The sequence below is a fragment of the Schistocerca gregaria genome, chromosome 2 (assembly GCF_023897955.1).
Source record: "Schistocerca gregaria isolate iqSchGreg1 chromosome 2, iqSchGreg1.2, whole genome shotgun sequence".
NCBI classification, from domain to species: domain Eukaryota; kingdom Metazoa; phylum Arthropoda; class Insecta; order Orthoptera; family Acrididae; genus Schistocerca; species Schistocerca gregaria.
This window is the reverse complement of record NC_064921.1, coordinates 102,911,209-102,925,265: the sequence shown is the minus strand read 5'-3', so window position 1 is coordinate 102,925,265 and position 14,057 is coordinate 102,911,209. Positions and strand designations below refer to the sequence as shown.

Below are 14,057 nucleotides of genomic sequence, written 5' to 3'. Positions count from 1 at the left end.
CATCTAACGATTTGATACAAAAAGACTAAACAATCCAAAAGTGAGACAGTCATTGTATTTCATACACAAATGTGATTACAAAATAAATTTTCATCAGTTGACAAACTGCAGCGCATAGAATGAGTCAATGCAAGACAAATACCATAATCACCTGTGACCTGTAGGATGCTCCTTCAGAGGTAAGAAATTATTTAGTGGTTGATAAGGTGTTCCATAGTAATCTACGCCCTGTGGCAAGCCTGGCACAGGAAATCCTGTTGGACATAATATTTATAAACGCATTGGTAGTAATATATTCCAGTGGTCCTATACAAGAGTGTCTCCTTCAATATTTTTAAACATTGTGAACTGAGAATACAGAAAGAAAACTTCTTACCAGTGTGTGGAATTTGATAGGATATACTAGCTGATGCCTGAGGATCTGCATCAATGGCATTTGACATTCCAGCACTATTTGTATAAGGAACTGGTTTCTTCATATTTGGCCATCTGTCCTGCAGCAACACATCATCTGCTCTCATTGGAACAAGATCTAAGAAAAGTGATTTATTTTTACAAGTGGTTAGATAACTTTTCAATGTTGTTTTTGTGAACATATATATCATCAAATTGATACAGCTTAATAAACAATAAATATTGTTTTAATTATTTGAGTTGCAGTATTATCACTCAGTTCAAGCCAGTGTTGTCAGAGACAGTCTCTGATGATCAATTGTGGACATGGGACAGCAGATGGTCAAATAGTTAACAGTGGGATTCGCCAAACAGTTGTGCAATCCAAAAGTTATTTTATTTTTGCTTCCAGTTTTGGTTGTTCATCAAATTTCAATGTTAAATTAAAAAATATCAGAGACAAACCTGCAGTAAAAGAGTAGTCTGTTAAACTATAAAACGGAGGTTAATACGAGTGATTCAGAAAATGGTATACATGTAACTGAGTGGTAGGAAGTCCAGGTTGAGAGTTAAATCATCCAAGAAGTTCATCAAGAACAAGAAAATGCACCCTACTGCCTGTTCACACTACCAGATACATCACTGGCTCCAAAAATGTTAGGAAGAAAATAATGCAGAGCAGCTGCTCTCACTTATGATGATATCACAACTTTTTGTGGATAGTTTAAACAAAATTAACCAGGATAAAATATTACTAAAATACAGGTAATTACACCACCAAAACACAGGAACATCAAGAAAGAAGCAAAAAGGAAGAATACTATTTTGGTAAAGCACAGCATAAGGAGAAAAGATGACCAAACTGTACCTGATTGTGCCACAGTGTTTCATGCAACATCCGGTATCTCCAAAGATGCATTCTCAAACCTGGCCAATAAATTTCATGTAACAAGGAAGTGACAGATTGAAAACCTAGGGGAAGACCATAGCACTACTAAGGATGAGGACATTTCACAAGCTGTAAAGAATAATATCAAAACATATAAAACATAAACAGGGTGGCACACGAAATGTTTTACCATTTGGTTTATAAATATAAACTTTATTGTCAATACAATCTGAAAGGAACATATACTACAATGAAGAGCCATCCATGGAGATTTGTTCTAACTCAGCGAATGCTCAATATGTCCACCATTTCACTTCCTAACTTCCTTCAAATGAACACTAAAGTTGGTGATTACACTGCAGCACATGTCTTCTGTAATTTCACTGCAAGCTTGAAGAATAATTCTTCTGAGCTCCATTAAATCATGTGGGCGTTTTGGGAAAATTTTTTCCTTTATGTACCCCCAAAGAATAATGTCACATGGATTGAGGTCTGAACTATTGGGGGGCCAATTTTGTCTGTCATTGAAGCGACATGGAAATCTGAGTGAAATGATCTGCATGTCGAAATGCTCATGTAAAAACTCCAACACAGTGTTTGCAGTATGTAGCCTTGCTCCATTTTACATAAACCACTGTGTTTTGAATGGCAAGGCAGTAGCAAGAAGCTGTGGAATGAAGCTATTGCGAAACATGTTCAAATAATGCTTGCCGTTCACAGTTTCTTCAAAGAAACTGGAAATTGCTGCTCGCCCTGTAATCCTCAGAGCATAATGTTGTCGTTCATGAAGCACTTGTGGGTTTTCAGAGGCCCAAAAGCGTACATTTTGTTTATTAACCACACAGTCTAAATGAAAATGCACCTCCTCTGAAAACCAAACGTTGTTTAGAGTTTCTTCCCTATCCTCCGCCCACAGAGCAAAAAGTAGTATCCGCTGCTGGTGTTCTTCAGTGAGCTTCTGTGCACAGGTCATCTTGTATGGGTACATATGGAGGTCACTTTTAAGAATGTGTTGAATGAAGTATCTGGATATTCCCAGTTGCACTGCTGCCTTTCTACATGATTTCCCGGGACTTCTCTATACAGCAACTCGTACCACTTCAACGTTCTCCGGCGAACAAACAGGCTTAGGCTGAGGTTGCTTCGCTTCCAATACTGTTCCTTCCTGTACAAATTTATTGTACAGCCTGTGGATGGTCTTCTTGCAAGAGACGCATCATGTGTTAAACTGTTGCCGAAAATGCCTCTGAGTCACAACAAGGCTTTTCGTTTCATGAAAAAGTAACACAATTGCCGATGTCGTCAGTCTTCCATTGTCAGCCATTGTTGCTTACTAGTCTCCTAGCGGCAGTATAATTAATTACATGTCATTTCGTAACTAATTTGTTTTTCCAAGCTCTGCTGGTACTGCTGTAGAGATCCCAGTGGGATATCTAATGTGTGTCGTAAATTGTGAAAGAAACAATTGGTAACACATTTTGTGTGCCACCCTGTATATGTAGAGAGAGCCACTATTCAAAAAAAAAGTCAAATAGATGATATTTACCATAGAGCTGAATACAGTCAAAACATGGAAACATTTTTGTGAAGGAAGGAAATTGTCAGGCCTTTCTGTTTGCTCTTTATTGAATTACAAACATATTTACTATCACTGCTTTAATGTGTCGTTTAAACCTCCCCATACAAGTATATACTCAGCGTGCCAGATTGGTCTTCAAAATTTAAAAAAAGGAACAAGATTTGGAGAAAGATAATCAATGAATAACAAACCACATGTTACACAAACTTTATGCAAAATAGTTCTATGCAATAAAGAAGGAGGAAAATCATAAATCCAACTGTGGTTGACATATGTTTTGATATACAACATAATTAGCCAGTACCTAAGCTCTCTATAGGTGAAGTATTCTGTTCAAGACAGGTTTGACTATGCAGTTTGAACATTATGATTCATTCCTGAGCACAGTCAAAGGAAAAGATTGCTTTTATACTTGGCTTGAGGCAGAAGGACCAAAAGGATATAGACCCATGGCCTCTGCTCTATAGGATTTTCTTAGAAACCTTGAGATGTCCCAGTCAGAAGATGGCCAAAATGAAATTAATGTCTTTTCTGATTCCTGTACCAGTTAAAATAAAAATACAGCAAGGATGAGCATAGTAATGGCATTCATGGAAGAGACCAGAAAATTTGATAAGCTGGTATACACTATTTCCCTACTTGTGGTTACAGCTAAATGCCTCCTGGCAGAGTGTTTGGTTGAGTTGAAAAAGACTATATAAAAAAAGGAAGATATTCTTTCACCAACTGAATGTTATGAAGTTGTGGAACAACATGGCTTCAACAGGATACTAAATAAAGATTGGGAAACAAAGGATTTCATGTCCAGTGCACTTAAGTCCCACAATCTAAGATACATTTCAGAATAATTGCTCAGAGAGTGATGGTTTATGAAACTGTTTAGAAAAAGGTACTGTTATCAGTACTGGAAACTTATAACGGAAGTCCCATAGAGTTTGAGGTACGAAAATACAAAAACTACAGCTAGGAAATCAGGGAAGCAGTCACCTTGGAAATGAAGAATATGATCTACAAAGAAAAGAAGAAGGATATCTTAAAACTTGCTAGGCATTTTAATCTATAGAAGGAGCAGAAGACTTTTATAGGGACATTGTTGAAAGTAATAAACAGATTTCCAGTTTAGTAGGTTGTATCCAGTATTTCATGTTGTATTTTAATAATGTTTGTTGCTATTTGTACTTCTGCTTATCAAACATTTATGGAAAAGTATAACAAATATACTTTTCCATAAATGTTGATAAGCAGAAGTACAAAATAGCAACAAACATTATTAAAATGCAACATGAAATACTGGATATAACCATACTAACTGGAAATATATTGATTACTTTCAATATGTAACTTTCTTTGTAACTGAAGATAAAAAGAAACCAAAAAGACCCTTTAAATATGTATATTAACAAAAACTTTAACTCCCATTGTTGCATTTATTGACTTATGACACTCATAAACTTTGTTCTTCTACTCTGAGACAAAAAATGGAAAGTTTAGAGAAGTAAACACATAATCAGAATCATGCCTGGAGAACAGTGTAGATGTTAAATTACCTTATTTATCTAATTAGTCATTTGGAGTAACGCTTAAAAATGCATTTTCTTGAAAATTTACTTTTTTGCGTTTATCACCTTCTGGAAAAACAGTCCTCAATAGTTATAAGCACTGTATTGTTGATTCTCAATAGTGTGTGCTCTTTAAAGCATGTCTCACTGTTCCCACTTGTCTGCCCCACTAGAACTTGTTACATTCACTGCAAGCAATTGTGTGCACACCAGAGTGCATGGCTTTTGTTTACTGGGGAGACTTCAAAAAGTAAGCTAGGCATTATTATGGCAGGTCAAGTAACTGGTATTGATTGCTAAGCTATACTGTAAAGTGACACAGATACCTGACACAGTAGGTGACTGATGACCATAGATGTTAAGTCCCATAGTGCTCAAAGCCATTTGAACCATTTGAACCTGACACTATTTTTCAATATAGACCTGAAGTCCTAGTAAACAATGGTTAAAATGTTCTACCAGTCATTCAGTTCCTCAATATAAATCCCCTCCTTGGTCATGGAGCCATTCAAGAACTGCTGTGTGCCTGTCCTCATTGTCAGGAAGTCTGCAATTGCTATGAATCAGTTCCTCAATTGCCCGGACATTGTTGTCTGAGGTCAAAGTTAATGAATGTCCTTCCCAATCATCATGACAAGTCTGTGTGGCCTTGGTTGAACCACGTGGACCATTTCACTATGCCTGGATGGGACGTTGCATTTGGTCCATATACTGTCAGACCTTTTCAGTAAATCTGTGTGCAATTTAGATGTTTAGCCCAGAAGAATAGTACTGTCTTATGTATTCCAACTTTGGGGTACATTTCCATTTACCTCACCATTTCACTCCTACTCTATGATGCACCTGTTACCTGTAATACAGTAGAACTGGGGGGAAACCGAGAACATTTAAGGTTGGACGATTGGATTTGATGTCCTGTTGACATCGAGCCAGAACATGTACTCAGCTCTTTTTGTCCAATACTCTTAGTGTGTAGCACTTACTTTTTGAAGTCTCCCTGTACATGTATTAACTATATGCCATATCTTATGAGATCATATTACAAAACCAGTTCTTTCTTTTGTCTGCAGTAAGCCTCAAATGATGATTAGCAATAATCATTTGATTCATTTCACAATTTCGACTGAAATAATCACGTTGATTTTTCATTAAGTTTATGATGAATCATTCCACCAATCCTATGGATACAGCACTAGATAGATCAATAAGCAGTCACCCATAAATTTAATATTATGAGAAACTGGATGTTGCAATATTTAATAAAGAGCAGATGACAATGACCAACAGATATCTGACTTGACAGAAGTCAACAAATACAAGTATAGCACACGGCCAGCCAGATCTATAGTGGTCATGCAGACAACATTCTTTTGAAAACTCTGTTCTAACTTACATGTACATATGAACTACTCCTGCAGACTCCTTCTTTCACTTGAACCTTGTGGGCTCATCATGAAAAACAGCTCACCTGGTGCAACAATTGTGGCAGGAGGGTGCTTGAATGCTGACTAATTAGTTCTTTGTATGCAGTGTCATAGTTTTTACTCTACTTTGTGAATGAGTAGGACCAAAGCAAGGGATTCACAATCCTTGGAGCTCACATTGTGAGTCCTTTTGAAAATGTATGACTGGTTCTGAGTACTTAAAAACTGAGCACATCTGGTTATGAATCTTCCTCATAACTGGAAGCCTCTCAGCTGACAATGCACCTATCTAATGTGCACATTTTGTGCAGTAACGACTTTTAGAATATATGAGGAATGTATATTGTTTTGAGAAGCTGTGCAACCCATCAGACATTTGATCTACTAAAATCTTGACACAGTTAATGAACAGTTAATGCACTATTCACCTGCATATCAACATGGAACCCTGCACTGCAAACAACATGGTTGATAGCACAACAAGACTTTTACAGATATTTAATGACACAAACATCACACAAGATAGATTGAATTGTTGGATTGATAGTCAAATTTAAATGGTCACAAAATGTAGGCATTACTGAGTATTTGACAGCCATTCTTGAACACAAAGGAATACATTAATGTAAAACAATGGAAAATATATAAATTCATGCTATACACAAAAGTGTTTCCAAAGAGCCTAAAAAATGTCAGCACCAAAGCACATGTGAGGAATGGTAACACAGAACAATATGAATGAGTCTTACCATGTCCAGATGTTTCGTGGTTGTGAAATGGTGTCTGCGTAATTTCTTGAGTTGGACTAGAATTCACTGGGTGAATCTCATTGTCTTCAGCAAGAATACTTGCTACTGCTGACAATGTGATAATGAAGACTTGCATTGTTTGTAAGCTCTTGTGCATCATATTCCTAGTTATTTTTGTTAATAAAAATTGTGAATACCTGTAAAATTAAAAGAAGTCAAGTCAGACAATAAAACTATATACACAAAAATATTTTCATGACACAAAACCAGAATTTCAGATGGAAGTGAACTATTTATCCACAGCCTATGAGTAGTTTCAGTAATAAACCTTTAATCTAAAATGTAAAATATGGTACTGTCACATCAAAACCACAGTCAAGGCTAAGTCCAAGGCAGGAATGTCAGTGAATAATAACACTTAGAACTGAAAGCACATTTGTTACTGACACCAGCTCACAGCCAGAACAGAACTGAGCTCTTGGACAGAGAGTGCAACTATTTTCACAAACACCAAATATTCCAGAATATACAGGCATTACAAACATAAGATAATGTATTTCAAAAACATTCCAGAAATGATGAATATTAATTGCTGATGTCAGGTTTGAACTGGTGACACACAGCAAGGCAGCTGTGATGCTAACCACTACACCACACTGTGTGTGCCATAGCTCATAGCATTGAGAGACAGTGACCTGCTACTCAGAATTTCTCATTGAAGTTGACTGCAGCATCATGTATCTACTCATTCATCTTGTCAGTGGTCCTCTGGATGGCAGTGCTGGTGGATCCTTGCATTCTCATCATGTTGTTACATCCTCTTCACTATGATGAGCATCAAAGGTAGGCTCTATCACTGAAGCTTTGCTATTGTTGAGTGGGTCTTCAGTTTGCTTGCATCTCCCAGTGTCAATCTCTGCATTGGACCATTGTAAGGCTTCATATGGAGGATGTGGGAGACATCTCTGCACTGTTGCCTTCCTGATAAAAGATCATAATCCTCAACTTCATATGTGACATCTGACAAGCAACAAAGGATACGATACCATCTAAAGTAGCCTTTTACTAACTTATCCAATAATCCTACTTTCTGCACAGGTGTAAAAATCCAAAGCAAGAGCCTTCCTGCCCTAGGCTCCTCCTTACCCCCAACAGTCAGTTTTAGGCTTCTGCTGAGAGTGTGGCCTCAGCATCCAGAGACTATGGTCGAGTGTGTGTGAGTTGTGTTTGCCTGAGTGTGTTTGTGTGTGTTTATGTTGTATATTTTGAATAAAGGCCTTGTTGGTCAAAAAATCACATTCTGACAGTCTTTTTGTTGTGCCTGTATGCGGCTCAGTGTCTTTGTCATATGGTAAGTAGCAGGTATCCTTTTCTAATATTGTTGCAATCTGCTAAAATGACAAATTCAAAAGACTGCATTCTATCACTGGTAGTTATTCTTGCAATGTATTTTCCTGTCAGCAAGACCAGTTTTCTGTTTGCTCCTTTAGCACATTTGCTATGATGATGATGATGATAGGCACTCAACATTTCAGAAAAAGAATCACATGAATCGACTAGCACTCAGACTGGTTGGCCATCAGTGATGATTCCAGTTAGATTTCCTGACATCTTAATGACTGTCATCCATGGAAGAATTTCCTCTTAGTGGCCTCACCTCCATAAATAATCAGCTCACTTGGTTTTCCTTAATTTGGTGGCTAGGTGAGCAGGTGGTACCCCTGTAGGTGGCGGGGAATACCTAGGACATGTTTGGGGGTATGGTGATGCGCTTCATCCAACAGGTCAGCTACAATCATTTGCAGTGAACTGGCATGAATAGGACTGTTGTCATGGTTGACCTCCTGTGATGTAATAGTCGTTGAACACTTGTCTTCTCTCTTTGTAGTTTAGCTTACAATGTGCCTACTGTGAAAGCATACCAGGACATTGTTCTCAGTAGCTAAGGTAGAATATTCAAAATTTCTAGGTGTATGCATTGATGAGGGGTTGAACTGGAAAAAACACACTGAGGATCTGCTGAAACATTTGAGTTCAGCTACTTATGCTATTAGGCTCATTGCAAATTTTAGCGATATACATCTCAGTAAATTAGCTTACCATGCCTATTTTCATTCTCTACTTTCATATGGCATCATATTCTGGGGTAACTCATCATTGAGTAAAAGAGCGTTCATTGCACAAAAGTGTGTAATCAAAAAATTGCTGGAGCTCATCCAAGATCATCTTGCAGCCACTTATTTAAACAGCTAGAAATCTTCACTGTAGCCTCACTCTATATATATATATATATGTCTGCTTGTGTCTGTGTATGTGCGGATGGATATGTGTGTGTGTGTGTGTGTGTGTGTGTGTGTGTGTGTGTGTGTGTGTGCGCGAGTGTACACCTGTCCTTTTTTTCCCCTAAGGGAAGTCTTTCCGCTCCCGGGATTGGAATGACTCCTTACCCTCTCCCTTAAAACCCACATCCTTTCGTCTTTCCCTCTCTTTCCTGAAGAAGCAACCATCGGTTGCGAAAGCTAGTAATTCTGTGTGTGTGTTTGTGTGTTTTGTTCATGTGCCTGTCTGCCGGCGCTTTCCCGCTTGGTAAGTCTTGGAATCTTTGTTTTTAATATATGAAATTTGTTATTAACACTCCGAACGAATTCAAAAGTAATAGCAGTGTACATGGCGATAACACTAGCAGAAAGGATGATCTTCACTACTCAAGGTTAAATCTAACTTTGGCTCAGAAGGGGGTAAATTATGCTGCCACAAAAGTGTTTGGTCACTTACCTAATAGCATCAAAAGTCTGACAGATAGCCATATAGTATTTAAAAGGAAATTAAAAGAATTTCTTAATGGCAACTCCTTCTAATCATTAGATGAATTTTTGGATATAGTAAGTGGGTAATTACCTCACCCCCCCCCCCCCCCCCAAAAAAAAATGAGTGTCATGTAATATTTTGTCTAATGTAATATCTTGTATAGACACCTTTTATTAACCTGACACGTTCCACATCATTACGAAGTGTCATATTTATGATCTATGGAACAGGTACTAATCTAATCAGTTCTCAAAATGTTTGTTTTTCTGTGGAACATTGTATTTGACAGAGGGTTGTCCTTTGATGGTTGTGACATAAGCTGGAGCTGGCATAGTCCATTCTTTATAGCACATTCAAAAAGTGGTGAAGATTGGTGCCGAAGATTGATAAACTCTCCTCGACATGCTGAGGTATTTGGTGTTCTGCCAGATATCAATGTCATTCACAACAACATGACTCATTGTCATCATCAGGTGCTACCTGAGGCTTCTCATTGAGTGGAATGGGTCCAGTATTTATACTTACGGTTATCGCTTTCCACAGCCAGTTCCAGGTGTTCCCTTTGTGGTCCACTCCTGCTAGAAGTGTCATTAGGCATTCCCTCTTCAGTCCAATCTGCCAGACTGAGATCTGGCACTCCACAGAGAGGATACGTGAACCAGCCATTCAGGGGGAAGGCCATAAGTCTAAATAGTTGACTACTCAACCCATTCCACTTAACAAGCAGTCTTAGGTAGTACCTAATGAAGATAATGAATCACATTGTTGAAATATTGTGTATGAATAATGCTGATATGTGGCAGAATACCTAACATCTCAAGATATCAACTGACCACTGGCAAAGCCTGAAGAATTACTCACCTCCTCTCAACATTCTCTATTATCTCCTGAAATATGGGGTTGACATTCATGGTTACTATCCCTTGTATACTTTATCTGACATTTCTAGTTGCCCTACAGTGCTGTATGTCTTCTCTTGCTATCTGGAATATGAGAGAGATGACCTCATGGTGGTCTTCCACAACTGTCATAGGGACCACATCGGCAGTCACTCATACCTTAATTGTCTGACTCTTTTATGTGCATTTCCTCAGTTCACTGTCATCACTTGATGAAGTCATCAGTTGTTGTGATATCCTTTCCCAAAAAAGAGGTTTGTACCTGACTTCTTCCATCAAGTGTGAGATTTTGTTGGCTTCTGTCGTATTTGTATTTATGGTGTGACATAAAGCCAGAACATGTGTGTGTACAATTGTGTTGTTTCCCCATTATGTTGGTGTCTTTTCTGCACATGTTCTTCCACCAAATGGACTTGCTGCTGATTGTTGCAGAACATTTTCTTCAGTTCAGCCTGGAATTTGTCCCGGCTATTCAGCTTCTCTTCAGTTTTCCTGAATCACTGTTGGGCTGGGCCATCCAAGTAAAAGCACAAATTTGCCAAACATATCATGTCACCTATATGTTGCATCTGCTGACTTGGTCAAATCTTTCCAGCCATTTTGCCAAATCCTGACCTATGTCTTTGGAGAACACTGATGGATGCCTGATGTGCAGATGATGTACTGCTGTTTTGGAATCCATCTGTCCTCTGAATATACATATCTTATGGAGGATGTACTGCTTGTATTGCTGTTCCTGTACGTGTTGGCATTGGCTTTTTTTTGCCTAATTGGAGCCACCATGATGTAAATGTTTTGAAGTAGCTTGAGTTTTCACCAAATAACACCTTGTCAAAACCACATTAAACTCCAAATTTGAAGGCAGGGGTGTTAATGAAGTACAACACTTGGAACTGAAAGAACATTTTTTACTGACCAGAACAGAAATGAACTCCTGGACGGAGAGTGCAATTATTTATGTTGTTGTTGTGGTCTTCAGTCCTGAGACTGGTTTGATGCAGCTCTCCATGCTAATCTATCCTCTGCAAGCTCCTTCATCTCCCAGTACCGAGCGAGGTGGCGCAGTGGTTAGACACTGGACTCACATTAGGAAGGATGACGGTTCAATCCCGCATCCAGCCATCCTGATTTAGGTTTTCCGTGATTTCCCTAAATCACTTCAGGCAAATGCCGGGATGGTTCCTCTGAAAGGGCATGGCCGACTTCCTTCCCCATCCTTCCTAATCCGATGAGACCGATGACCATGCTGTCTGGTCTCCTTCCCCAAACCAACCAACCAACCATCTCCCAGTACCTACTGCAACCTACATCCTTCTGAATCTGCTTAGTGTATTCATCTCTTGGTCTCCCTCTACGATTTTTACCCTCCACACTGCCCTCCAATGCTAAATTTGTGAACACTTGATGCCTCACGACATATCCTACCAATTGATCCCTTCTTCGAGTTACGTTGTGCCACAAACTTCTCTTCTCCCCAATCCTATTCAATACCTCCTCATTAGTTACGTGGTCTACCCACCTAATCTTCAACATTCTTCTGTAGCACCACATTTCAAAAGCTTCTATTCTCTTCTTGTCCAAACTATTTATTGTCCATGTTTCACTTCCATACATGGCTACACTCCATACAAATACTTTCAGAAACGACTTCCTGACACTTAAATCTATACTCGATGTTAACAAATTTCTCTTCTTCAGAAATGCTTTCCTTTCCATTGCCAGTCTACATTTTATATCCTCTCTACTTTGACCATCATCAGTTATTTTGCTCCCCAAATAGCAAAACTCCTTTACTACTTTAAGTGTCTCATTTCCTAATCTAATTCCCTCAGCATCACCCGACTTAATTCGACTACATTCCATTACCCTCGTTTTGCTTTTGTTGATGTTCATCTTATATCGTCCTTTCACGACACTGTCCATTCCATTCAACTGCTCTTCCAAGTCCTTTGCTGTCTCTGACAGAATTACAATGTCACCGGCGAACCTCAAAGTTTTTATTTCTTCTCCCTGGATTTTAATACTTACTCCAAATTTTTCTTTCTTTTCCTTTACTGCTTGATCAATATACAGATTGAATAACATCGGGGAGAGGCTACAACCCTGTCTCACTCCCTTCCCAACCACTGCTTCTGTTTGATGTCCCTCGACTCTTATAACTGCCATCTGGTTTCTGTACAAATTGTAAATAGCCATTCGCTCCCTGTATTTTACCCCTGCCACCTTTAGAATCCTCCCCCCATGAACCATGGACCTTGCCGTTGGTGGGGAGGCTTGCGTGCCTCAGCGATACAGATGGCCGTACCGTAGGTGCAACCACAACGGAGGGGTATCTGTTGAGAGGCCAGACAAACGTGTGGTTCCTGAAGAGGGGCAGCAGCCTTTTCAGTAGTTGCAGGGGCAACAGTCTGGATGATTGACTGATCTGGCCTTGCAACATTAACCAAAACGGCCTTGCTGTGCTGGTACTGCGAACGGCTGAAAGCAAGGGGAAACTACAGCCGTAATTTTTCCCGAGGACATGCAGCTTTACTATATGATTAAATGATGATGGCATCCTCTTGGGTAAAATATTCCGGAGGTAAAATAGTCCCCCATTCGGATCTCCGGGCGGGGACTACTCAGGAGGATGTCGTTATCAGGAGAAAGAAAACTGGCGTTCTACGGATCGGAGCGTGGAATGTCAGATCCCTTAATCGGACAGGTAGGTTAGAAAATTTAAAATGGGAAATAGATAGGTTAAAGTTAGATATAGTGGGAATTAGTGAAGTTCGGTGGCAGGAGGAACAAGACTTCTGGTCAGGTGACTACAGGGTTATAAACACAAAATCAAATAGGGGTAATGCAGGAGTAGGTTTAATAATGAATAGGAAAATAGGAATGCGGGTAAGCTACTACAAACAGCATAGTGAACGCATTATTGTGGCCAAGATAGATACGAAGCCCACACCTACTACAGTAGTACAAGTTTATATGCCAACTAGCTCTGCAGATGATGAAGAAATTGAAGAAATGTACGATGAAATAAAAGAAATTATTCAGATAGTGAAGGGAGACGAAAATTTAATAGTAATGGGTGACTGGAATTCGAGTGTAGGAAAAGGGAGAGAAGGAAACATAGTAGGTGAATATGGATTGGGGCTAAGAAATGAAAGAGGAAGCCGCCTAGTAGAATTTTGCACAGAGCACAACTTAATCATAGCTAACACTTGGTTTAAGAATCATGAAAGAAGGTTGTATACGTGGAAGAACCCTGGAGATACTAAAAGGTATCAGATAGATTATATAATGGTAAGACAGAGATTTAGGAACCAGGTTTTAAGTTGTAAGACATTTCCAGGGGCAGATGTGGACTCTGACCACAATCTATTGGTTATGACCTGTAGATTAAAACTGAAGAAACTGCAAAAATGTGGGAAATTAAGGAGATGGGACCTGGATAAACTGAAAGAACCAGAGGTTGTAGAGAGTTTCAGGGAGAGCATAAGGGAACAATTGACAGGAATGGAGGAAAGAAAAACAGTAGAAGAAGAATGGGGAGCTCTGAGGGATGTAGTAGTGAAGGCAGCAGAGGATAAAGTAGGTACAAAGACGAGGGCTGCTAGAAATCCTTGGGTAACAGAAGAAATATTGAATCTAATTGATGAAAGGAGAAAATATAAAAATGCAGTAAATGAAGCAGGCAAAAAGGAATACAAACGTCTTAAAAATGAGATCGACAGGAAGTGCAAAATGGCTAAACAGAGATGGCTAGAGG

General features: G+C 39.0%; 1 protein-coding gene across 3 annotated transcripts in view; it reads right to left on the bottom strand.

Annotated features, from left to right (window-relative positions):
• Positions 1 to 14,057, bottom strand: part of LOC126336439 (uncharacterized) — a 216,745-nt gene that overhangs the window by 122,219 nt on the left and 80,469 nt on the right. For all 3 annotated transcript variants that reach the window (XM_050000137.1, XM_050000138.1, XM_050000136.1), the window contains exons 2-4: positions 6,594 to 6,790; positions 377 to 532; positions 152 to 254 (exon numbers count right to left, since the gene is read on the bottom strand). In XM_050000137.1, the coding sequence (XP_049856094.1) occupies positions 152 to 254; positions 377 to 532; positions 6,594 to 6,753 (419 nt within the window). In that variant the 5' untranslated portion in view covers positions 6,754 to 6,790. The remainder of the gene's footprint in view (positions 1 to 151; positions 255 to 376; positions 533 to 6,593; positions 6,791 to 14,057) is intronic.